General features: G+C 48.7%; 1 protein-coding gene across 2 annotated transcripts in view; it reads left to right on the forward strand.

Annotated features, from left to right (window-relative positions):
- The window catches only part of DNAH10 (dynein axonemal heavy chain 10), a 712,041-nt gene that overhangs the window by 584,656 nt on the left and 99,724 nt on the right, over nt 1–27,661 (forward strand). For both annotated transcript variants that reach the window (XM_063964569.1, XM_063964570.1), the window contains 5 exons: nt 510–603; nt 8,933–9,100; nt 9,707–9,895; nt 9,979–10,150; nt 25,255–25,458. In XM_063964569.1, coding sequence (XP_063820639.1) covers nt 510–603; nt 8,933–9,100; nt 9,707–9,895; nt 9,979–10,150; nt 25,255–25,458 — 827 coding nt within the window. The remainder of the gene's footprint in view (nt 1–509; nt 604–8,932; nt 9,101–9,706; nt 9,896–9,978; nt 10,151–25,254; nt 25,459–27,661) is intronic.

Consider the following 27,661-nt stretch of genomic DNA (forward strand, 5'->3'; position numbering starts at 1 on the left):
ATATGTGGCAACATAGTGTTATTGAGGAAATTAATCATACTCAAACCCTTTAGCAGAATTATGGTAATTGTTATTGTATATTAACTCAAATATGATATTAGACATTAGTCATCCCTATAGCAGAATCAAATGAAGGCTGACACATAAAGAAGGACACCTAGTCATAGCTGAATTTAACATAAAGGGTGAGATTCAAATGATATATCACGCCCAATTTCCTTTCTAAAATAATCTCCGTTATTGTGCATATTGCGCCCATAGTAATCAGGTTTAGCGGTGTAAAGGGTTGGATGCCTCGCTACTCCGAGGGTAGCGAGCTGAAATAATGATACAACGTCCCTGAGGGCAGAAACAGAACAAGTGTGGAAAGGGGTGAAAATAATTGAATCCCACCCAATGAATTTAACATTTTCACAGTTATTTGTAATACCCTGTCAATTCGCTCTCATGTATATGTGAGAAAATTGTGTTCTTGTGTTCTGATCTTTATATTTTCCATTGTACTTAAGATTTCAGACAGTTGCACAGATGGTGAGAGTATGGAGGAATGAAGCCCTACGCGTTTTCCATGATAGGCTAATCAATGAAGATGATAAGAAAGTGGTAACTGACATATTATCAAATTTTTTTGGAAAATGAATTTTGCTTAGAAGTAAACTAAAAGTAGGTCTCCAGCTTCCTCCTTTTATTAGCGAATACAGAACCTTTTTATTTTGGCAAATACTGTATATGGATGGATATGGCAGGGATTTGGTACTTTAACAATGGCTCCTCACTGAGGACAGTATTCACCAGCCTCTGCCAATGGTTCATCATAAATCACTAACAACCCTGGTGCCAGGCACTCCATGTTACAGTGCTGGAAATTAAATTCAGACCACTTTTGCTGTTTGCACTTTGTACATCTTAGGGGCCTATTCATCATTGCAAATTGCAGCAAGGGTTACTTCTGACCGGAGCAATTCAGTATTGCTCTGGTGCGGTGCTGGGATAGCTGCTCTGAAAATCAGCTATCTCCGTGATCAGTACCACTGCCACATTTAATAGCAACGTTTCTTTCCACCTCCTGTTACTGGCTTCTGCACATGTGTGACCTGAGGTCATGCATGCGCATAGCCACTATTCACATAGTGAGGAGTAGTTAAAATTTTAAATAGTTAAAATTTGTATATAAAAAAACCCAATTAGTGTAAGTGAGAAGCAGGAATAAAGCAGTCTCTTTCAGTGTTAGTAAGGTTCCATAATTTAAGCAACAGTATGCAAACAGAATCCGAATTTAAAATATTTTAAGATGTCTGTCGCATAAGTGTGGATGTATTAAGGTGAATAAACTGTATTTATGTACTATCTATATATATATATATATATAATATATATATATATATATATATATATATGACATTTTCATTGACTTACAGTAATACCCATTTGTATGTGGACAGCACTTTCTATTTTTTACTTGATAAGCAGCATGCCTATATTCTGTGTTATTGCAGCTCTATCTGCATCCAGTCGCAGTAACACACAGAATATAGGCATGCTGCATATCATTTTAATCAGCAGGATCTATTCATGCGACCTATCCATTTTCACGAAAAAAAACACGCAAAAAAGACGCTAAGTACTATCGAGTCATACAGGCCTTGTGTAAGGCGACTTGTAGCGCACAGTGCAGAGATGTAAGAGGATACATCTGTACCATTATTTGAGGGAGAAATACTCCTACTGAATCACTGAGGACAACCCAGGACTTTCCACAGGCAAAGATCCAAGATTATTACTTGGGCAGAGACAAGAGAATTTGATATGAGATTATTCAAATTAGTAAAACAAAACATACTCAGATATAATTGGCAGGATATGAGTACAGATGGAAGACAGGGATACAGGATAGCAACTGGCAATAGAAAAGGACCGTAAGATATGAGACAAGCACACAAAGATGGAAGCTGAACAGAAATCAGAAAAGCTGTCAGAAATGAGGCAGAAGCCAATGCCAGAGAGCGTGAAAAACTGAACAGATGGCATACAGACTACAAGTCTTTATGGTCTTATGGTGTTTCCTGTAGGTCAACAGCAGTAGTAATACTAGCCATGGTTCTGAACTTAGTGGGCCTGATTCAGCGGTAGAGGCAGAAGTGACCTTAGCTGCCTCTATTGGAGGTCTCATCTCTGATAATTTATGCAAATGCAGACACATAGTCATTCCTTTGTGTACAGCTGTGCGTCAAAATGTGCAATGACTGAGATGCCCACTGTCAGCATCCGTACCCAGAATAATAATGATTGTGGTGTATCCTTTACTGCCACCATCGGTTCCACAATCAAAACTTTCAGCAGTCCTAACAGTTTCTCTAACGTCCTAAGTGGATGCTGGGGACTCCGTAAGGACCATGGGGAATAGCGGCTCCGCAGGAGACTGGGCACATCTAAAGAAAGCTTTAGGACTATCTGGTGTGCACTGGCTCCTCCCCCTATGACCCTCCTCCAAGCCTCAGTTAGATCTCTGTGCCCGAACGAGAAGGGTGCACACTAGGGGCTCTCCTGAGCTTCTTAGTGAAAGTTTTAGATTAGGTTTTTTATTTTCAGTGAGACCTGCTGGCAACAGGCTCACTGCATCGAGGGACTAAGGGGAGAAGAAGCGAACTCACCTGCGTGCAGAGTGGATTGGGCTTCTTAGGCTACTGGACATTAGCTCCAGAGGGACGATCACAGGCCCAGCTTGGATGGGTCCCAGAGCCGCGCCGCCGGCCCCCTTACAGAGCCAGAAGGCAGAAGAGGTCCGGAAAATCGGCGGCAGAAGACGTCCTGTCTTCAACAAGGTAGCGCACAGCACTGCAGCTGTGCGCCATTGCTCTCAGCACACTTCACACTTCGGTCACTGAGGGTGCAGGGCGCTGGGGGGGGGCGCCCTGAGACGCAATAAAAACACCTTGGATGGCAAAAAAAATGCATCACATATAGCTCCTGGGCTATATGGATGCATTTAACCCCTGCCAGAATCCATAAAAAAGCAGGAGAAAAGTCCGCGAAAAAGGGGCGGAGCCTATCTCCTCAGCACACTGGCGCCATTTTCCCTCACAGCTCCGTTGGAGGGAAGCTCCCTGTCTCTCCCCTGCAGTCACTACACTACAGAAAGGGTTAAAAAAAGAGAGGGGGGCACTAATTGGGCGCAGTATTAACTATACAGCAGCTATAAGGGGAAAAACACTTATATAAGGTTATCCCTGTATATATATAGCGCTCTGGTGTGTGCTGGCAAACTCTCCCTCTGTCTCCCCAAAGGGCTTGTGGGGTCCTGTCCTCTATCAGAGCATTCCCTGTGTGTGTGCTGTATGTCGGTACTTTTGTGTCGACATGTATGAGGAGAAAAATGATGTGGAGACGGAGCAGATTGCCTGTAATAGTGATGTCACCCCCTAGGGGGTCGACACCTGAGTGGATGAACTGTTGGAAGGAATTACGTGACAGTGTCAGCTCTGTATAAAAGACAGTGGTTGACATGAGACAGCCGGCTACTCAGCTTGTGCCTGTCCAGACGTCTCATAGGCCGTCAGGGGCTCTAAAGCGCCCGTTACCTCAGATGGCAGATATAGACGCCGACACGGATACTGACTCCAGTGTCGACGGTGAAGAGACGAATGTGACTTCCAGTAGGGCCACACGTTACATGATTGAGGCAATGAAAAATGTTTTACACATTTCTGATAATACGAGTACCACCAAAAAAAGGGGTATTATGTTCGGTGAAGAAAAACTACCTGTAGTTTTCCTGAATCTGAGAAATTAAATGAGGTGTGTGATGATGCGTGGGTTTCCCCCGATAACAACGGATAATTTCTAAAATGTTATTGGCATTATATCCTTTCCCGCCAGAGGTTAGGGTGCGTTGGGAAACACCCCCTAGGGGGGATAAAGCGCTCACACGCTTGTAAGGGCTCTACCTTCGCCTGAGATGGCCGCCCTTAAGGATCCTGCTGATAGAAAGCAGGAGGGTATCCTAAAAGGTATTTACACACATACTGGTGTTATACTGTGACCAGCAATCGCCTCAGCCTGGATGTGCAGTGCTGGGTTGGCGTGGTCGGATTCCCTGACTGAAAATATTGATACCCTAGATAGGGACAGTATATTTTTGCCTATAGAGCATTTAAAAGATGCATTTTTATATATGCGTGATGCACAGCGGAATATTTGCCGACTGGCATCAAGTCTAAGCGCGTTGTCCATTTCTACCAGTAGAGGGTTATGGACACGTCAGTGGTCAGGTGATGCGTATCCCAAACGGCATTTGGAAGTATTGCTTTATTAAGGGAGGAGTTATTTGGGGTCGGTCTTTCAGACCTGGTGGCCACGGCAACAGCTGGGAATTCCACGTTTGTACCCCAGGTCGCCTCTCAACATGAGAAGACGCCGTATTATCAGGCGCAGTCTTTTCGTGGACAAGCGGGCAAAAGGTTCCTCATTTCTGCCCCGTGACAGAGGGAGAGGAAAAAGGCTGCAGAAATCAGCCAGTTCCCAGGAACAGAAACCCTCTCCCGCCTCTGCCAAGCCCTCAGTATACGCTGGGGCTTTACAAGCAGAATCAGGCACGGTGGGGGGCCCGTCTCAATGAATTTCAGCGCGCAGTGGGCTCACTCGCAAGTAGACCCCTGGATCCTTCAGGTGATATCTCAGGGGTACAAATTAGAATTCGAGACGTCTCCCCCTCGCCGTTTCCTAAAGTCGGCTTTACCGATGTCTCCTTCTGACAGGGAGACAGTTTTGGAAGCCATTCACAAGCTGTATTCCCAGCAGGTGATAATCAAGATACCCCTCCTGCAACAGGGAACGGGGTATTATTCCACACTGTTGTGGTACCGAAGCCGGACGGCTCGGTGAGACCGATTCTAAATCTAAAATCTTTGAACACTTACGTACAGAGGTTCAAATTCAAGATTGAGTCACTCAGAGCAGTGATTGCGAACCTGGAAGAAGGGGACTACATGATGTCTCGGGACATCAAGGATGCTTACCTTCATGTCAAAATTTACCCTTCTCACCAAGGGTACCTCAGGTTTATGGTACAGAACTGTCACTATCAGTTCAGACGCTGCCGTATGGATGGTACTTGGCACCCCGGGTCTTTACCAAGGTAATGGCCGAAATGATGATATTCCTTCGAAGGAAGTGAATTTTAGTTATCCCTTCCTTGGACAATTCCCTGATAAGGGTAAGATCCAGGGAACAGTTGGAGGTCGGTGTAGCACTATCTCAGGTAGTGTTGCGGCAGCACGATTGGATTCTCAATATTCCAAAATCGCACCTGGTTCCGACGACGTGTCTTCTGTTCCTAGGGATGATCCTGGACACAGTCCAGAAAAAGGTGTTTCTCCCGGAGGAGAAAGCCAGGGAGTTATCCGAGCTAGTCAGGAACCTCCTAAAACCGAGCCAAGTCTCAGTGCATCAATGCACAAGGGTTCTGGCTAAAATGGTGGCTTCCTACGAAGCAATCCCATTCGGCAGATTCCACGCAAGAACTTTCCAGTGGGACCTGCTGGACAAATGGTCCGGATCGCATCTTCAGATGCATCAGCGGATAACCCTGTCACCAAGGACAAGGGTGTCCCTCCTGTGGTGGTTGCAGAGTGCTCATCTTCTAGAGGGCCGCAGATTAGGCATTCAGGACTGGGTCCTGGTGACCACGGATGCCAGCCTGCGAGGCTGGGGAGCAGTCACACAGGGAAGGAATATCCAGGGCTTATGGTCAAGCCTGGAGACATCACTTCACATAAATATCCTGAAGCTAAGGGACATTTACAATGCTCTAAGCTTAGCAAGACCTCTGCTTCAAGGTCAGCCGGTGTTGATCCAGTCGGACAACATCACGGCAGTCACCCACGTAAACAGACAGGGTGGCACAAGAAGCAGGAGGGCAATGGCAGAAGCTGCAAGGATTCTTCGCTGGGCGGAAACTCATGTGATAGCACTGTCAGCAGTATTCATTCCGGGAGTGGACAACTGGGAAGCAGACTTCCTCAGCACGACCTCCACCCGGGAGAGTGGGGACTTCACCCAGAAGTCTTCCACATGATTAAAAACTCGACAGGTATTGCGCCAGGTCCAGGGACCCTCAGGCAATAAGCTGTAGACGCTCTGGTAACACCGTGGGTGTACCAGTCAGGGTATGTGTTCCCTCCTCTGCCTCTCATACCCAAGGTACTGAGATTGATAAGATGGAGAGGAGTAAGCACTATATTCGTGGTTCCGGATTGGCCAAGAAGGACTTGGTAACCGGAACTTCAAGAGATGCTCACGGAGGATCCGTGGCCTCTACCTCTAAGAAGGGACCTGCTGCAGCAAGGACCCTGTCTGTTCCAAGACTTACCGCGGCTGCGTTTGACGGCATGGCGGTTGAACGCCGGATCCTGAAGGAAAAAAGGCATTCCGGATGAAGTCATCCCTATCCTGATCAAAGCCAGGAAGGATGTAACCGCAAAAACATTATCACCGCAATTGGCGAAAATATGTTGCGTGGTGCGAGGCCAGTAAGGCCCGACGGAGGAAATTCAACTGGGTCGATTCCTACATTTCCTGCAAACAGGAGTGTCTATGGGCCTGAAATTGGGGTCCATTAAGGTTAAAATTTCGGCCCTGTCAATTTTCTTCCAAAAAGAACTAGCTTCAGTCCCTGAAGTTCAGACGTTTGTAAAAGGGGTACTGCATATACAGCCTCCTTTTGTGCCTCCAGTGGCACTTTGGGATCTCAATGTAGTTTTGGGTTCCAAAAGTCACATTGGTTTGAACCACTTAAATCTGTGGAGTTAAAATATCTCACATGGAAAGTGGTCATGCTGTTGGCCCTGGCCTGGGCCAGGCGCGTGTCAGAATTGGCGGCTTTATCCTGAAAAAGCCCTTATCTGATTTTCCATTCGGACAGGGCGGAATTGAGGACTCGTCCTCAGTTTCTCCCCAAGGTGGTTTCAGCGTCTCACCTGAACCAACCTATTGGTGGTGCCTGCGGCTACTAGGGACTTGGAGGCCTCCAAGTTGCTAGACGTTGTCAGTGCCCTGAAAATATATGTTTCCAGGACGGCTGGAGTCAGGAAATCTGACTCGCTGTTTATCCTGTGTGCACCCAACAAGCTGGGTGCTCCTGCTTCTAAGCAGACTATTGCTCGTTGGATTTGTAGTACAATTCAGCTTGCACATTCTGTGGCAGGCCTGCCACAGCCAAAAATCTGTAAATGCCCACTCCACAAGGAAGGTGGGCTCATCTTGGGCGGCTGCCCGAGGGGTCTCGGCTTTACAACTTTGCCGAGCAGCTACTTGGTCAGGAGCAAATACGTTTGTAAAATTCTACAAAATTGATATCCTGGCTGAGGAGGACCTGGAGTTCTCTCATTTGGTGCTGCAGAGTCATCCGCACTCTCCCGCCCGTTTGGGAGCTTTGGTATAATCCCCATGGTCCTTACGGAGTCCCCAGCATCCACTTAGGACGTTAGAGAAAATAAGAATTTACTTACCGATAATTCTATTTCTCATAGTCCGTAGTGGATGCTGGGCGCCCATCCCAAGTGCGGATTGTCTGCAATACTTGTACATAGTTATTGTTACAAAAATCGGGTTATTATTGTTGTGAGCCATCTTTCAGAGGCTCCTCTGTTATCATGCTGTTAACTGGGTTCAGATCACAGGTTATACGGTGTGATTGGTGTGGCTGGTATGAGTCTTACCCGGGATTCAAAATCCTTCCTTATTGTGTACGCTCGTCCGGGCACAGTATCCTAACTGAGGCTTGGAGGAGGGTCATAGGGGGAGGAGCCAGTGCACACCAGATAGTCCTAAAGCTTTCTTTAGATGTGCCCAGTCTCCTGCGGAGCCGCTATTCCCCATGGTCCTTACGGAGTCCCCAGCATCCACTACGGACTATGAGAAATAGAATTATCGGTAAGTAAATTCTTATTTTTTCCGTCTGAGTATGGTCTCCTTTGTGAGCGGTTTTGCACCTGTGTAAGCAACCATTTCCACTGACATACCCGCAACACTTCATATCACGCCCATAAGACTGACCATCTCTGTGCATGCGCTAAGACCCCTCGCTATCGCCTGGACCACCCACTTAATTTTCAATACCCTTCGAACCCTGCTTGTTCCTGCAACTATACCTGTGACTCTGTATGGACACAATGGGGATGCATGTGCAGTGCGACTTAAATCCATGCGCAGTAACAAAAAATCACTTCACTACGTCCGATATCATCAGTGCACACCCCCATGAAAGGTAAAAGAAGGTGCAGAAACAGGCAGAGGTTGATGGGCAGGTGCAAAGATTCAGAGAAGTATAACAGCCAACACATCCAAGTCAGGAGTGCAAAACCTATAATGGATGCTTAAGTGATGCCAAGTTACTAGTTGCTGAGCGCCAGCTGAGGGTCACATCCTATCAGGGGGAAAGGGGTTTGCTTCTATACATAAAGCCACATCTGCCCATTTGCACAGATAAGTACTATGTGGGTCATAAAGAGTAGACATCTGGGAGCATGAGCACTGGTAACCGCATTGCTAAGACAAAGGACAAAGTGCCCTTGGCATAAATATACAAATTATGCAGAACCTGGGGACTGGACCCAGCGATAAGCCTAAGAAACCAGCAAGGTCATGGAGGATGCTGGTATAAAGACAAATAAGCTGCATTTGGCTGTGATAACACACAGGTAACATACTACAGAGGTACGGCAGGGAGAACAGAACAATTACAAATTGTACAGAGACAATGTAGATTTTGAGAGTTTACGTGCTGGATTGAACCTGACATTTTCTGAATAGTACACAGTTGAGGACCTTGTATACAATAGACTGTGTGATACACATTGTTATTATGTAATCTGTGAAATACGTGCATTTAATTTATAGTAATGACTAATACAGCCTGCTTCTATTCACCATAAAGGTACAAGGCCACATTCAGAGTTTGATAGAGGAACACTTTAAAGCAGACTTAGATCATGCCATGAGAGACCCCATTTTGTTTGGAGATTACAGAACAGCAATGGATGAAGGGGAACCACGAGTCTATGAGGACATTTTAGATTATGATGCAGCCAAGGCTCTCTTTCAGGTGAGATGATCCAACTTGATATATTGGCTGTGCGATGCCTTTGCACTTCTGCGGGGAAGGGGGGTGGGGGGGCGGCACTGACATGCGGTGTGGACTTGCCCTGTGCTGGGCGTCCCCCGCATGTCAGTGTGAATGATCGTAACTGTGCTAAATTTAGCACAGCTACGATCAACTCGGAATGACCCCCATTGACTGCTATGGTAGCCTTATGGCTATGCAGACTGGACACAGCATAACAACGCAGGCTCCATGTTTTTGCAAGTATGAGCTCACAGCTGATGGCAGATGCACACCCCGAAAACGGCCATTATACACCTGTGTTTTTCCAATCACTCTCTGATAACACCTCCAAATGGTCACTACCTGTCAATCATTACTTCATGAAATCCTCATTGCAAGCGAGATCGCAGCAGCAGCGTGACACGTGCATTGCGATCGCAGCACATGCGCAGTTTGCTGATAATCGCTCTGTTGCGTGAACATCGGCCCTTGCCTACAAACATGAATTAGGCCCTATGTGCTTTGCCATATATAACTTATTATGAGCTCTTATTTTTGTTCTACAAGACCATGTGGATGTGTTTATATAATTATTATTGTTTGCAGGAAATTCTTGAGGAATACAATGAAAACAAGACCAAAATGAATTTGGTTCTTTTTGATGATGCACTGGAACATTTAACTCGTATACACCGCATTATAAGGATGGACCGAGGTCACGCTCTGATGGTTGGTGTAGGAGGTTCAGGGAAGCAATCTCTTGCTCGTTTAGCTGCCTTTGCTGCTGGATATGAGGTTTGGTTAAATCACTATTAGCTATATTAGATGAATTCCCAGAGCTGCCAGATAGCTGTATAAAGACAATTCCTTACTATTAGGTTTTTGAAATTGTTCTGAGTCGGGGATATGGAGAGAACAGTTTCCGTGAAGATCTGAAGACTCTTTACATGAAACTTGGTCTGGAGAACAAGAAAATGGTTTTCCTCTTTACAGACGCTCATGTGGCAGAAGAAGGATTTCTGGAACTTATCAACAACATGTTAACGTCGGGTATGCATACTTAATCAGCCTCTCTGAACATTTTGTGCCTTTTTTAGAATAGCACGTGAATTGGCCGCAATTGCGGGCGCTGTCCGTATTCACAATCTGTAATCACATAGTTGGACGCTTCTACTGGTTGTGACTGCTCCGCCCCCTCCAACCACTAGTGTAAATAGTCGTCCTCATCATCATTAGTATGCATTTGCACCAGCCTATTCTTGCTGCAGGAGATACGGATCTCTGCATAGGCTCACCTCTAAAAAGCCTGGAATTCTGTCCACACATCCATGATGATATTGCACCACTTCCTGCCCCTGTACAACACTGTGTTACGCATAGTAGATTTTACAGTAAGCATAACATACCTTCAATAACTCTGGCATACAGGACAAATGTCCAATAGAATTGGTACTGTCTAGCCTAATTGCGACTGTTGGGAGGATTTGTTAAGCTTGTTGATTCTTTTCAATTCCGCATGCATTAAAAAAATACTAACATTTGAATAAAACTCCATCCACATTCTGCCAAGTTAGTTATAGTGTGACTCCTAACTCCCTTCTTTGTGGAACTGCCCCTGTAAAATCTTAAGCCATGTGCTTGTACGGCCTGACTGAGTTGGACGCATCCACGGCCACTTTCTAGTTTATGCTAATGCTGATTATCCTTGTGTCTGCATGTGGGAGGCCATCCCGCAGCCACAGCTGTCATCAATAGTATCTGGACATGTCACCACCCCATGCTTTCATGTAAGGGATCTGTTTGAAACAGGCGTCCCATCTTCATCTGCTTACACACCCAGGACACTCCCATGAGTCTGAGTAGTTCTGTGTGATCGCATGGTTACTGCCCATTTCAGTCCATCTGGTCTTTCAGTCTCCCCCCTTCTGCGTATGGATGGTGTGGGGCATGGGCAGTCTGCATTTGCTTTCTACAGCGTGTAAGCAGTTTGGCTTGTTTTCGACACAGAATCAGACCCATAATGTGCTGTCTGTGTTTTACCTATGGCATATTTTAGATCTGCATGTTGTTTTACATTGATTAAATAATCACTAGGGGGTTGTTGACTGCACCTGGTGACACCATCTGAGGAGGTGACAACAAGCCAGGAGCGGGCGGTGCATGGTAACGCCACAGTGCAGCATCTAGGTCAGCGGTGGCCAACCTGTGGCTCTTGAGCCTCATGTGGCTCTTTCTTTATTGAAATGTGGCTCCCGACACTCGAGGTCCACAACAGTTCCAGAAACCGCTGCACTCCAGCCAGACACGCAGCAGCTCTATGGGGACTGACAACTGAGGGAACCAGATACTAGAAGTGAGACACCCAACGGCAAACAGAGGACAAATAAGGTGCTACTGCAATGGCAAGAGTTGGGGGGCTGTAGTGACACATGGGGGAGCTGGCTGGAGTGACACAGGAGGGTGCTGGCAGGAGTGACACAGGAGGGTGCTGGCTGGAGTGACACAGGAAGGTGCTGGCAGGAGTGACACAGGAGGGTGCTGGCTGGAGTGACACAGGAAGGTGCTGGCAGGAGTGACACATGGGGGAGCTAAATGGAGCGACACAGGAGGGTGCTGGCAGGAGTGACACATGGGGAGCTGGCTGGAGTGACACAGGAAGGTGCTGGCAGGAGTGACACATGGGGGAGCTGGCTGGAGTGACACAGGAGGGTGCTGGCAGGAGTGACACATGGGGGAGCTGACTGGAGTGACATAGTAGGATCCTGGCAGGAGTGACACATGGGGGAGCTGGCTGGAGTGACACAGGAGGGTCCTGGCAGGAGTGACACAGGAGGGTCCTGGCAGGAGTGACACAGGAGGGTCCTGGCAGGAGTGACACAGGACGGTCCTGGCTGGAGTGGCACATGGGGGAGCTAAATGGAGCGACACAGGAGGGTGCTGGCAGGAATGACACATGGGGGAGCTGGCAGGAGTGACACAGGAGGGTCCTGGCAGGAGTGACACAGAGGGTCCTGGCAGGAGTGACCCAGGAGGGTGCTGGCTGGAGTGGCACATGGGGGAGCTAAATGGAGCGACACAGGAGGGTGCTGGCAGGAATGACACATGGGGAGCTGGCTGGAGTGACACAGGAGGGTGCTGGCTGGAGTGACACAGGAGGGTGCTGGCAGGAGTGACACATGGGGAGCTGGCTGGAGTGACACAGGAAGGTGCTGGTAGGAGTGACACATGGGTGGAGCTGGCTGGAGTGACACAGGAAGGTGCTGGCTGGAGTGACACATGGGGAGCTGGCTGAAGTGACACAGGATGGTGCTGGTAGGAGTGACACATGGGTGGAGCTGGCTGGAGTGACACATGGGGAGCTGGCTGAAGTAACACAGGAAGGTGCTGGCTGGAGTGACACATGGGGAGCTGGCTGAAGTGACACAGGATGGTGCTGGTAGGAGTGACACATGGGTGGAGCTGGCTGGAGTGACACATGGGGAGCTGGCTGAAGTGACACAGGAAGGTGCTGGCTGGAGTGACACATGGGGAGCTGGCTGAAGTGACACAGGATGGTGCTGGTAGGAGTGACACATGGGTGGAGCTGGCTGGAGTGACACATGGGGAGCTGGCTGAAGTGACACAGGAGGGTGCTGGCTGGAGTGACACATGGGGAGCTGGCTGAAGTGACACAGGATGGTGCTGGTAGGAGTGACACATGGGGGAGCTGGCTGGAGTGACACAGAAGGATGCTGGCAGGAGTGACACAGGAGGGTGCTGGCAGGAGTGACACAGGAGGGTGCTGGCAGGAGTGACACAGGAGGGTGCTGGTAGGAGTGACACATGGGGAGCTGGCTGGAGTGACACAGGAAGGTGCTGGCAGGAATGACACATGGGGAAGCTGGCAGGAGTGACACAGGAGGGTGCTGGCAGGAATGACACATGGGGGAGCTGGCTGGAGTGACACAGGAGGGTGCTGGCAGGAGTGACACATGGGGAGCTGGCTGGAGTGACACAGAAGGATGCTGGCAGGAGTGACACATAGGGGAGCTGGCTGGAGTGACACATGGGGAGCTGGCTGAAGTGACAGGATGGTGCTGGCTGGAGTGACACATGGGTGGAGCTGGCAGGAGTGACACATGGGTGGAGCTGAAGTGTATTATGTGAATCTTTTTCAATATATTTGATTGTGGATCTGGTTTTTAAATGTATTTTATGTGGATCTAGCTTTATAAATGTATTTTTTTTTACCAGGGGTGTGGCCTAGCAGGCACAAGGCCACACCCCATTTTTGTACACGCAAGTTTGGTTCGATGTCGGTTCTTAGGTGTACCTAACAAGATTTTTTGGCTCTTCGTCTATGACTGGTTGGCCACCCCTGATCTAGGTCACTGAGTTGGCAGTACAGGGAGAGTCTCTGGGGGCAGTTCAGCATCCCCGTGAGTGCTGGGAACACACCCAGAGTATGAAAATCACAAGACCACACCCCCTTTTCAGGCACGTGTGGGTTCTGTTTAGCACACTGGGTGACACCAACCCTATTGACACCACTGAGTCTGCTTATAAATGGGCTTTTCCGCTTAAGCGTTCCTAGAAAGTGTAAAATACTTCCCACTGAAAGAATTGCAAAATGTACATTTTGATTGTGATTAACGTGTGGCACATAAATTCGCCTAATCTGCATTCTGTAAAATCCATCTGGCTCATATGTTGCCACCTTGAAATGATAACACTGGAATTTCCATAAAACATGCACCTTTGCTGAGATATATATGTATGGCGTCACACACTATAATCTGAGCTTTAGGCCCATATTTTTACACCTTTTTCTCTAGCATCCATAAGGGATATTGGGGAGACTTAGTACGATGAGGTATAGATGGGGTCCAAAGGAGCCGCTGCACTTTAGATTTCTTCACTGAGTGTGCTGGCTCCTCCCCTCTACGCCCCCTCTCACAGGCAGTGTAGAAAAAAGTGCCCTCAGGAGAGGATGTACATCTCCGCAGCTCCAGAGAGTTTTTCTCAGTTTCTTTTAAACTTTTGTTCTTTTCGGTATTCTGTTTGGGTAACAGCATACCTGCACCATGGGAGTTAGGGGGGGGTCGGTCACCGGCCTTGCGAGGTGTCAGAGCCGCTTCCTCGCTGCAGGACCACCATCCTGAGAGGTTGTTAGTTCAGCGGGACACTGCGCCTTAGCTGTCGCAATCACAGCACGCCGCACACCCCTAACAAATGCTTGAAGGAAGGTGACGAGTGTGGTGAGTACAAGCCCGGGGCCCAGCTAGGGGGTCCACCGGGTCATGGTGTGGATAAACGTGGGCGCGGCATACGGGACCCGCTAGAGCCCCCTGTGTAAACTGTCTAGCGGTGGCTTAAACTAACACTTGTGTGATGTTTATAAGCAATTTAGGAGACATTGCCAGTATAAAGATCTCTGTAGCTCTGGCTTCATTGGGGGACGGAGCTACCTCAGAGCAAGACCAGTGGCATTTTGGCGCCTTCCTCTGTTTAATACAGCAGCAGCAGGCACACACAGCTCTTCCTGAATCACATGACATGCTGGAAAACTGGTACAGGGTGTAGCAAAGGGGGAGAGACGCTATTGTACACAATCTGTGTCCTATACAGGACAGAAATCATTAGTGTTTCACTGTGATATAGTAAGCTGACAGCCTCACTAGGGCTGTATTGCTAGGGTGTGCTGGTCTTCTCTCTCTGTGTGTCTCCTCTCGCATACAGTAAGGGCAGGCTTGCTAAATATTACTGTCTGTGTGTATGTGTATGTCATTGTGATTACTGTAAACATGGGTAAACATAAACTATGCAGTGTATGCCACACCAGATTCTCTCTCTTATCATCTGATTCTGTTTCGTGTGAACAATGCAGCCAATCTTCACAGCTCAGTGAAGGGGCTGGGGGAGAGGGACCAGAGCCACCCTGGTTAGGGGCTCTTAAGACTATGATGTCTGATATGTCGTCACCACTCACTGCTAATGTTCAGAAAACTCAGCTACTACAACAGGCTGTTGCAGTCAGCTGCTAGGGCAGATGTTACACAGCCCCCCTCTCTAACTCAGGACCACAAAAGCGTGGTGTACCTGCTCTACTCTCTGATTCAGATGAGGAAATACAGGAGGATGGGGATGACTTGGATCCCGTTAGTGGGGATTCCGCTTCTACTCAGGGTATTGAACCCCTCATTCTGGCTATACGGGACGTGTTAAAGCTCCCTCTAGAGGATGCTGTGTCACAGCAGTCGTTTTTCTTTACACAAAACAAGCCTATTGTCATTTTCCCTGATTCTGCAGAGTTAGATGACCTATTTAAATTAGCCTGGAAAAATCCAGACAAAAATTACTAAATGTCAAAAAGTTTTTTGCACACTTGCCCATTTGCTCCTGAAGGTAGAAAATTCTGGGAAGAGGCCCCGGGAGTTGACGTCTCAGTCTCTCAAATGTCAAAAAAGGCTGTGCTGCCTGCCCCGGGCTCCTTTACCATAAAGAACCCTGAGGACAGAAAGATAGAGACTACACTAAAGTCTGTCTACACAGCAGCAGGTGTATCGCAAAGGCCGGTCATAGCGGGTTGCTGGATGATGCATGCCATTCATACGTGGGCTACTCAGATTCAGGGGGCCTCTCCGGGGATATGCCTCTGGTCACTACGGTGACTCTCCTGAAGCACATTCAGGACTCTGCATGGATCCTGTGTGACTCGCTCAAGGAAATGGGCAATATTAATGCTAGGACGTCTGCCATGGCAGTGTTAGAGTGCAGAGCCTTGTGGTTGCGTCAGTCGAGAGCGGATGCAGAATCCAAGTGCTGTGTGGAATCCTGGGGAATGGCTCTTTGTGGTTGAGTTGGATACGTGGATTTCCAAAGTTACTGCAGGGAAATCTATGTTTCTCCCCTCTGGGGCCCCGCCGGCTAGGTGTTCCTACCCGGCCCCGTCTGTTCAGTCCTTTTGGTCTAACAGATTTTGATCTAGGACCAGGGGTGCCTCCAATGCGACTAGAGTCACCAGACGTAAGACAAAAAGACCTCCAAACACCGGTTCTCAGTAACAGAGCACCAGTTCTGCTTCCACTAATTCCTCAGCATGACGGTGCCCACCCACCCTGAGAGGATCTAGAGGTGGGAGCTTGACTGCGTCACTTCAGCTGCATCTGGGAGGTTTCCTGCCAGGATACCTGGGTCAGGGACCTCATTTCTCAGGGCTACAAGCTGGAGTTCGACAGTGCTCCTCCCCAATGCTTTTTCAAATCCAGCTTACCAGCTTTGGAGGTTATGAAAGTTACGTTGCAACAGGCCATCCAAAAGTTGGTCCAGTCCCACGTCATTGTTCCAGTACCAATAACATAACGAGGCAGGGGTTATTACTCCAACCTGTTTGTGGTACCAAAACCAGACGGTTCGGTAAGGCCCATTTCTCTGACGTCCTAGTGGATGCTGGGGACTCCGTCAGGACCATGGGGAATAGCGGCTCCGCAGGAGACAGGGCACAAAAGTAAAAGCTTTAGGATCAGGTGGTGTGCACTGGCTCCTCCCCCTATGACCCTCCTCCAAGCCTCAGTTAGATTTTTGTGCCCGGCCGAGAAGGGTGCAATCTAGGTGGCTCTCCTAAAGAGCTGCTTAGAGTAAAAGTTTTGTTAGGTTTTTTATTTTCAGTGAGTCCTGCTGGCAACAGGCTCACTGCATCGAGGGACTTAGGGGAGAGAAGTGAACTCACCTGCGTGCAGGATGGATTGGCTTCTTAGGCTACTGGACACCATTAGCTCCAGAGGGAGTCGGAACACAGGTCTCACCCTGGGGTTCGTCCCGGAGCCGCGCCGCCGACCCCCTTGCAGATGCCGAAAAGTGAAGAGGTCCAGAAACCGGCGGCAGAAGACTTTTCAGTCTTCATAAGGTAGCGCACAGCACTGCAGCTGTGCGCCATTGTTGTCAGCACACTTCATAGCAGCGGTCACTGAGGGTGCAGGGCGCTGGGGGGGGCGCCCTGGGCAGCAATGATAGTACCTTATTCTGGCTAAAAATACATCACATATAGCCCCTGGGGGCTATATGGATGTATTTAACCCCTGCCAGGTCTCAGAAAAACGGGAGAAGAAGCCCGCCGAAAAGGGGGCGGGGCCTATTCTCCTCAGCACACAGCGCCATTTTCCCTCACAGAAATGCTGGTGGGAAGGCTCCCAGGCTCTCCCCTGCACTGCACTACAGAAACAGGGTTAAAACAGAGAGGGGGGGGCACTTATTTGGCGATATAACTATATATATTAAAATGCTATAAGGGAAAAACACTTATATAAAGGTTGTCCCTGTATAATTATAGCGTTTTTGGTGTGTGCTGGCAAACTCTCCCTCTGTCTCCCCAAAGGGCTAGTGGGGTCCTGTCCTCTATCAAAGCATTCCCTGTGTGTGTGCTGTGTGTCGGTACGTGTGTGTCGACATGTATGAGGACGATGTTGGTGAGGAGGCGGAGCAATTGCCTGTAATGGATGGCTTATTTAAGGAATTACGTGATAATGTCAACACGCTGCAAGGTCGGTTGACGACATGAGACGGCCGGCAAACCAATTAGTACCTGTCCAGGCGTCTCAAACACCGTCAGGGGCGTTAAAACGTCCTTTTACCTCAGTCGGTCGACACAGACACGGACACTGACTCCAGTGTCGACGGTGAAGAAACAAACGTATTTTCCTTTAGGGCCACACGTTACTTGTTAAGGGCAATGAAGGAGGTGTTACATATTTCTGATACTACAAGTACCACAAAAAAGGGTATTATGTGGAGTGTGAAAAAACTACCTGTAGTTTTTCCTGAATCAGATAAATTAAATGAAGTGTGTGATGATGCGTGGGTTTCCCCCGATAGAAAATTATTGGCGGTATACCCTTTCCCGCCAGAAGTTAGGGCGCGTTGGGAAACACCCCTTAGGGTGGATAAGGCGCTCACACGCTTATCAAAACAAGTGGCGGTACCGTCTCCAGATAGGGCCGCCCTCAAGGAGCCAGCTGATAGGAGGCTGGAAAATATCCTAAAAAGTATATACACACATACTGGTGTTATACTGCGACCAGCGATCGCCTCAGCCTGGATGTGCAGCGCTGGGGTGGCTTGGTCGGATTCCCTGACTGAAAATATTGATACCCTTGACAGGGACAGTATTTTATTGACTATAGAGCATTTAAAGGATGCATTTCTATATATGCGAGATGCACAGAGGGATATTTGCACTCTGGCCTCAAGAGTAAGTGCGATGTCCATATCTGCCAGAAGTTGTTTATGGACACGACAGTGGTCAGGTGATGCAGATTCCAAACGGCACATGGAAGTATTGCCGTATAAAGGAGAAAAAGACAACGTCTTTTCAGCCTCAGTCCTTTCGTCCCCATAAGGGCAAGCGGGCAAAAGGCCAGTCATATCTGCCATGGGATAGAGGAAAGGGAAGAAGACTGCAGCAGGCAGCCCATTCCCAGAAACAGAAGCCCTCCACCGCTTCTGCCCAGTCCTCAGCATGACGCTGGGGCCGTACAAGCGGACTCGGGTGCGGTGGGGGGGGTCGCCTCAAGAGTTTCAGCACGCAGTGGGCTCACTCGCAAGTGGACCCCTGGATCCTACAAGTAGTATCCCAGGGGTACAGATTGGAAATTCGAGACGTCTCCCCCTCGCAGGTTCCTGAAGTCTGCTTTACCAACGTCTCCCTCCGACAGGGAGGCAGTAGTGGAAACAATTCACAAGCTGTATTCCCAGCAGGTGATAATCAAAGTACCCCTCCTACAACAAGGAAAGGGGTATTATTCCACACTATATTGTGGTACTGAAGCCAGACGGCTCGGTGAGACCTATTCTAAATCTGAAATAGTTGAACACTTACATACAAAGGTTCAAATCAAGATGGAGTCACTCAGAGCAGTGATAGCGAACCAGGAAGAAGGGGACTATATGGTGTCCCGGGACATCAGGGATGCTTACCTCCATGTCCCAATTTGCCCTTCTCACCAAGGGTACCTCAGGTTCGTGGTACAGAACTGTCACTATCAGTTTCAGACGCTGCCGGTTGGATTGTCCACGGCACCCCGGGTCCTTACCAAGGTAATGGCCGAAATGATGATTCTTCTTCAAAGAAAATGGACGATCTCCTGATAGGGGCAAGATCCAGAGAACAGTTGGAGGTCGGAGTAGCACTATCTCAAGTAGTTCTACGACAGCACGGGTGGATTCTAAATATTCCAAAACCGCAGCTGTTTCCGACGACACGTCTGCTGTTCCTAGGGATGATTCTGGACACAGTCCAGAAAAAGGTGTTTCTCCCGGAGAAGAAAGCCAGGGAGTTATCCGAGCTAGTCAGGAACCTCCTAAAACCAGGTCAGTGCATCATTGCACAAGGGTCCTGGGAAAAATGGTGGCTTCTTACGAAGCGATTCCATTCGGTAGATTTCACGCAAGAACTTTTCAGTGGGATCTGCTGGAAAAATGGTCCGGATCGCATCTTCAGATGCATCAGCGGATAACCCTGTCTCCAAGGACAAGGGTGTTTCTTCTACGGTGGCTGCAGAGTGCTCATCTACTAAAGGGCCGCAGATTCGGCATTCAGGACTGGGTCCTGGTGACCACGGATGCCAGCCTGAGAGGCTGGGGAGCAGTCACACAGGGAAAAAATTTCCAGGGAGTGTGATCAAGTCTGGAGACTTCTCTCCACATAAATATACTGGAGCTAAGGGCAATTTACAATGTTCTAAGCTTAGCAAGACCTCTGCTTCAAGGTCAGCCGGTATTGATCCAGTGGGACAACATCATGGCAGTCGCCCACGTAAACAGACAGGGCGGCACAAGAAGCAGGAGGGCAATGGCAGAAACTGCAAGGATTCTTCGCTGGGCGAAAAATCATGTGATAGCACTGTCAGCAGTGTTCATTCCGGGAGTGGACAACTGGGAAGCAGACTTCCTCAGCAGGCACGACCTCCACCCGGGAGAGTGGGGACTTCATCGGGAAGTATTCCACATGATTGTGAACCGTTGGGAAAGACCAAAGGTGGACATGATGGCGTCCCGCCTGAACAAAAAACTGGACAGGTATTGCGCCAGGTCAAGAGACCCTCAAGCAATATCTGTGGACGTTCTGGTAACACCGTGGGTGTACCAGTCGGTGTATGTGTTCCCTCCTCTGCTTCTCATAACCAAGGTACTGAGAATTATAAGACGTAGAGGAGTAAGAACTATACTCGTGGCTCCGGATTGGCCAAGAAGGACGTGGCACCCGGAACTTCAAGAAATGCTCACAGAGGACTCATGGCCTCTGCCGCTAAGAAGGGACTTGCTTCAGCAAGTACCAGGTCTGTTCCAAGACTTACCGCGGCTGCGTTTGACGGCATGGCGGTGGAACGCCAGATCCTAAGGGAAAAAGGCATTCCGGAAGAGGTCATTCCTACCCTGGTCAAAGCCAGGAAGGAGGTGACCGCAAAACATTATCATCACATGTGGCGAAAATATGTTGCGTGGTGTGAGGCCAGGAAGGCCCCACGAAGAAATTTCAACTCGGTCGATTCCTGCATTTCCTGCAAACAGGAGTGTCTATGGGCCTCAAATTGGGGTCCATTAAGGTTCAAATTTCGGCCCTGTCAATTTTCTTCCAGAAAGAATTGGCTTCAGTTCCTGAAGTCCAGAAGTTTGTCAAGGGAGTATTGCATATACAACCCTCTTTTTGTGCCTCCAGTGGCACTGTGGGATCTCAACGTAGTTCTGGGATTCCTCAAATCACATTTTAAACCGCTCAAATCTGTGGATTTGAAATATCTCACATGAAAAGTGACCATGCTGTTGGCCCTGGCCTCGGCCAGGCGAGTGTCAGAATTGGCGGCTTTGTCTCACAAAAGCCATATCTGATTGTCCATTCGGACAGGGCAGAGCTGCGGACTCGTCCCCAGTTTCTTCCTAAGGTGGTGTCAGCGTTTCACCTGAACCAGCTTATTGTGGTACCTGCGGCTACTAGGGACTTGGAGGACTCCAAGTTGCTAGATGTTGTCAGGGCCCTGAAAATATAGGTTTCCAGGACGGCTGGAGTCAGGAAAACTGACTCGCTGTTATCCTGTATGCACCCAACAAACTGGGTGCTCTTGCTTCTAAGCAGACGATTGCTCGTTGGATTTGTAGCACATTTCAACTTGCACATTCTGTGGCAGGCCTGCCACAGCCTAAATCTGTCAAGGCCCATTCCACAAGGAAGGTGGGCTCATCCTGGGCGGCTGCCCGAGGGGTCTCGGCATTACAACTCTGCCGAGCAGCTACGTGGTCGGGGGAGAACACGTTGGTAAAATTCTACAAATTTGATACCCTGGCTAAAGAGGACCTGGAGTTCTCTCATTCGGTGCTGCAGAGTCATCCGCACTCTCCCGCCCGTTTGGGAGCTTTGGTATAATCCCCATGGTCCTGACGGAGTCCCCAGCATCCACTAGGACGTCAGAGAAAATAAGATTTTACTTACCGATAAATCTATTTCTCATAGTCCGTAGTGGATGCTGGGCGCCCATCCCAAGTGCGGATTGTCTGCAATACTTGTACATAGTTATTGTTACAAAAATCGGGTTATTATTGTTGTGAGCCATCTTTTCAGAGGCTCCGCTGTTATCATGCTGTTAACTGGGTTCAGATCACAGGTTGTACAGTGTGATTGGTGTGGCTGGTATGAGTCTTACCCGGGATTCAAAATCCTTCCTTATTGTGTACGCTCGTCCGGGCACAGTATCCTAACTGAGGCTTGGAGGAGGGTCATAGGGGGAGGAGCCAGTGCACACCACCTGATCCTAAAGCTTTTACTTTTGTGCCCTGTCTCCTGCGGAGCCGCTATTCCCCATGGTCCTGACGGAGTCCCCAGCATCCACTACGGACTACGAGAAATAGATTTATCGGTAAGTAAAATCTTATTTTTGAATCTAATGTCCTTGAACCCTTACCTAAAGGTTTTCAAGTTCAAAATGGAATCCTTGAGGGCAGTGATTGCGGGCCTGGAAGAACAGGAATTCATGATTTCCTTGGATATCAAGAATGCCTACCTTCATATTCCTATTTGGCCACCTCATCAGGCTTATCTGAGGTTTGCCCTGCTGGACGACCACTACCAGTTCCAGGTACTGCCCTTCGGCCTGTCCACAGCTCCGAGGGTATTCACAAAGCTAATGACGGAGATGGTGTTCCAGCTCCGGGTCCAGGAGGTCAATGTTGTTCCTTACCTGGACGATCTTCTTCTGATAAAGCAAGATCCAGGGAGTTTTTATTGCTCCATATCGACCACACTATCCAACTTCTGTCACACCATGGGTGGATTCTCAATTTACAGAAGGCCCACCTGGAGCCAACTCAGCGGTTCCTGTTCCTGGGGATGTTACTGGATACTGTGGTCCAGAAGGTGTTCCTCCCGGAGGACAAAGCGAGAACACTTCAGGAGATGGTCCGCATGGTGCTTCGACCTGCTTGAGTATCCATACATCTCTGCATAAGATTGCTGAGGAAGATCCAACATGTGAGGCGATCCAATATGGGAGGTTCCATGCCAGAACATTTCAATTGGATCTCCTGAGCAAGTTGTCCGGATCACATCTACAGATGCACCAGATGATACGGCTGTCACCTCAGGCCAGGTTTTCCCTCCTTTGGTGGCTGCAGTCCTCCAATCTCCTGGAAGGCCGGAGTTTCGGGATTAGGGATTGGATCCTCCTCACAACGGATGCGAGTCTGAGAGGATGGGGAGCTGTCACCCAAGGGGCGCAGTTCCAGGGCAGGTGGTCAGCCCACGAAGCCCTCCTTCCGATCAACATTCTGGAACTTCGGGCAATCTACAATGCTCTGCTTCAGGCCTCTCCTTTGCTCAAGGTTCACGCAATCCAAGTACAGTCGGACGACGCCACAGCAGTGGCATACATCATTCAGCAAGGAAGGACAAAAAGCATAGCCTGCATGCGAGAGGTGTCAAAGATACTCCTCTGGTCGGAAAGAAATGCAAGAGCAATGTCAGCAATCTTCATTCCGGGAGTGGACAACTGGGAAGTGGACTTCCTGAGTCGTCACGATCTCCACCCGGGGGAATGGGGGCTCCACCATCAGGTGTTTCCGCAGATCATCGACTGGTGGGGTTGCCCACATATAGACATGATGGCTTCTCGTCTCAACAAGAAGCTTCACTGGTATTGCTCACGAACCAGGGACCCTCAGGCAAGGACAGTGGATGCACTGACGTAGCCTTGGCCTTACTGGCTGGTTTACCTGTTTCCTTCTATTCCGTTGCTCCTAAGGGTGCTCAAGCGAATCAGGAATCAAGGAGTCCAGGCAATTCTGATTGCCATAGATTGGCCTCGGAGGGCGTGGTACACGGATCTTCTGGACATGTCCATCGAAGACCCTTGGCCTCTACCACTAAGAAGAGATCTTCTTCAACAAGGACCGTTCGTCTACCCGGACTTACGGCGACTTCATTTGACGGCATGGAGATTGAGCGGAACATCCTAGCTCACAAGGGCCTTTCCAAAAAGGTTATTGCTACCATGGTTCAGGCCAGGAAACCTTTGACCTGAAAACACTATCATTATATCTGGAGAAGATATGTTTCCTGGTGCAAGGAACGCACGTATACACCTGCAGAGTTTCACTTGGGACGTTTCTTACGTTTCCTGCAGGCTCGTGTGAATAAGGGCTTACATCTGGGTTCCGTTAAGGTCCAGATTTCAGCTCTCTCCATTTTTTTTCCAGAAGAAACTGGCACTATTGTCAGAAGTTCAGACCTTCTTGCAAGGGGTACTCCACATACAACCTCCTTTTGTGCCGCCTACGGGACCCTGGGATTTGAATGTGGTGTTGGAATTTCTACAGTCCTCCTGGTTTGAACCTCTGATGACAGGAGAAGACAAGTACCTTTTGTGGAAGATGGTGATGTTACTGGCCCTGGCTTCTGCTAGACATGTCTCAGAATTGGGGGCCTTATCGTGTAAAAGTCTGTACTTGGTCTTTTACGAGGACAGAGCAGAGCTCAGGGTTAGACAGCAGTTCCTCCGGAAGGTTGTCTCTGCGTTTCACCTGAATCAACCTATTATGGTTCCATCAAGTTCTGACGCTTCTTCTCCCCTGGAAGCATTGGATGCTGTGCGAGCCTTGAAGATCTATGTCAAGCGTACGGCTCGGATCAGAAACACGGATTCCTTGTTCGTGCTCTATGATGCACAGAAAAAGGGTTGTCCTGCTTAAAAGCAGTCCATTGCTCATTGGCTTAGGCTTACTATCCAACAGGCCTATGTGTCGGCAGCCTTACCTGTTCCTAAGTCTCTGAAGGCACATTCTACAAGATCGGTGGGCTCTTCCTGGGTGGCTGCCCGTGGAGTCTCGGCCTTGCAACTATGCCGAGCTGCTACCTGGTCGGGGAAGAACACTTTTGTGAAGTTCTACAAGTTTGATACCCTGGCCAAAGAGGATTCCCAGTTTGGGCAGGCGGTGCTGCAGAAGTCTCCGCATGTTCCCGCCCGTTTTGGAAGCTTTGGGACGTCCCCATCGTACTAAGTCTCCCCAATATCCCTTATGGATGCTAAAGATAATAGGATTTTAATTACCTACCAGTCCATAAGGGATATTGGGCGCCCGCCTCAGTGCGTTGACTTTTCTGCAGGTTCTCTTTTATGTGGTTAACTGTTCAGCTGTTGCTGTTAGTGTTACCAGCCCTTGCTAGTTGTATGTTAGTGGTGTGCTGGAATATAAATCTCACCACTCATTGTTATTATGTTCCTTCTCTAATATATGTTCTTTCTCCTTCGGGCACTGTTTTACCTATAACTGTCTGTGGGAGGGGGCATAGAGGGGTGGAGCCAGCACACCCAGTGAAGAAATTTAAAGCCGGCTCTTTTGGACCACATCTATACCCCATCGTACTAAGTCTCCCCAATATCCCTTATGGATTATGAGAAAAGGATTTACGGGTAGGTCATTAAAATCCTTTTTTTTCAATGAACTTTATTGATTATAATGTGGGTTGTGATTCATCACAATTTCCATGCAGCACTGGAGCAGCACAGAACACTATCTAAGTCCTACTGTAGCTGCACAATTATCACATCATTTATTTAGCAGGAAGGTTGAAAGATTCAGAAGTGTCTATAAAATGGCAACACCATATAATATACTGTTTGGTCATTGTTTAGGAATGGTTCCAGCACTTTTCCAAGATGAGGAGAAGGAATCTGTTCTAAGCCAAGTCAGAGATGAAGCTGGCAAACATGGAGTGGGCCCTGCCAAGGAAAGCATCTGGCAGTTCTTTGTTAACAAGAGCGCCAACAACCTTCACATCTTACTTGGCATGTCCCCAGTTGGTGACACATTAAGAACCAGATGCAGAAATTTCCCAGGTAAGTAGTGACCTATGTTTCTCTGACGTCCTAGTGGATGCTGGGAACTCCGTAAGGACCATGGGGAATAGACGGGCTCCGCAGGAGACTGGGCACTCTAAAAGAAAGATTAGGTACTATCTGGTGTGCACTGGCTCCTCCCACTATGACCCTCCTCCAGACCTCAATTAGATTTCTGTGCCCGGCCAAGCTGGATGCACACTAGGGGCTCTCCTGAGCTCCTAGAAAGAAAGTTTATTTTAGGTTTTTTATTTTACAGTGAGACCTGCTGGCAACAGGCTCACTGCATCGAGGGACTAAGGGGAGAAGAAGCGAACCTACCTGCTTGCAGCTAGCTTGGGCTTCTTAGGCTACTGGACACCATTAGCTCCAGAGGGATCGACCGCATGGAACTGGCCTTGGTGTTCGTTCCCGGAGCCGCGCCGCCGACCCCCTTACAGAGCCAGAAGCAAGAAGAGGTCCGGAAAATCGGCGGCAGAAGACATCAGTCTTCACCAAGGTAGCGCACAGCACTGCAGCTGTGCGCCATTGCTCCTCATACACACTTCACACTCCGGTCACTGAGGGTGCAGGGCGCTGGGGGGGGGGGCGCCCTGAGCAGCAATAAAAACACCTTGGCTGGCAAATATATCACAATATATAGCCCCAGAGGCTATATATGTGATAAATACCCCTGCCAGAATCCATAAAAAAGCGGGAGAAAAGTCAGCGAAAAAGGGGCGGAGCTATCTCCCTCAGCACACTGGCGCCATTTTGTCTTCACAGTGTAGCTGGAAGACAGCTCCCCAGGCTCTCCCCTGTAGTTTGCAGGCTCAAAGGGTTAAAAAGAGAGGGGGGGCACTAAATTTAGGCGCAATATTGTATATACAAGCAGCTATTGGGAAAAATTCACTCAATATAGTGTTAATCCCTAAATTATATAGCGCTCTGGTGTGTGCTGGCATACTCTCTCTCTGTCTCCCCAAAGGGCTGTGTGGGGTCCTGTCCTCAGTCAGAGCATTCCCTGTGTGTGTGCGGTGTGTCGGTACGGCTGTGTCGACACGTTTGATGAGGAGGCTTATGTGGTGGCAGAGCAGATGCCGATAAATGTGATGTCGCCCCCTGTGGGGCCGACACCAGAGTGGATGGATAGGTGGAAGGTATAAACCGACAGTGTCAACTCCTTACATAAAAGGCTGGATGACGTAACAGCTGTGGGACAGCCGGCTTCTCAGCCCGCGCCTGCCCAGGCATCTCAAAGGCCATCAGGGGCTCAAAAACGCCGGCTCCCTCAGATGGCAGACACAGATGTCGACACGGAGTCTGACTCCAGTGTCGACGAGGTTGAGACATATACACAATCCACTAGGAACATCCGTTACATGATCCCGGCAATAAAAAATGTGTTACACATTTCTGACATTAACCCAAGTACCACTAAAAAAGGGTTTTATGTTTGGGGAGAAAAAGCAGGTAGTGTTTTGTTCCCCCATCAATTAAGTGAATGAAGTGTGAAAAAGCGTGGGTTCCCCCGATAAGAAACTGGTAATTTCTAAAAAGTTACTGATGGCGTACCCTTTCCCGCCAGAGGATAAGTTACGCTGGGAGATATCCCCTAGGGTGGATAAGGCGCTCACACGTTTGTCAAAAAAGGTGGCACTGCCGTCTTAGGATACGGCCACTTTGAAGGTACCTGCTGATAAAAAGCAGGAGGCTATCCTGAAGTCTGTATTTACACACTCAGGTACTAGACTGAGACCTGCAGATAGTGCTGCTGCAGCGTGGTCTGTGACCCTGTCAAACAGGGATACTATTTTGCGAACATAAGAGCATATTAAAGACGTCGTCTTATATATGAGGGATGCACAGAGGGATATTTTGCCGGCTGGCATCCAGAATTAATGCAATGTCCATTCTGTCAGGAGGATATTAGAGACCCGACACTGGACAGGTGATGCTGACTTTAAAAGGCACATAGAGCCTTATAAGGGTGAGGAATTGTTTGGGGATGGTCTCTGGGACCTCGTATCCACAGCAACAGCTGGGAAGAAAATTTTTTACCTCAGGTTTCCTCACAGCCTAAGAAAGCACTGTATTATCAGGTACAGTACTTTCGGCTTCAGAAAAGCAAGCGGGTCAAAGGCGCTTCCTTTCTGCACAGAGACGAGGGAAGACGGAAAAAGCTGCACCAGTCAGCCAGTTCCCAGAATCAAAATTCTTCCCC

This window comes from Pseudophryne corroboree, chromosome 1 (genome assembly GCF_028390025.1).
Source record: "Pseudophryne corroboree isolate aPseCor3 chromosome 1, aPseCor3.hap2, whole genome shotgun sequence".
NCBI classification, from domain to species: Eukaryota; Metazoa; Chordata; class Amphibia; order Anura; family Myobatrachidae; genus Pseudophryne; species Pseudophryne corroboree.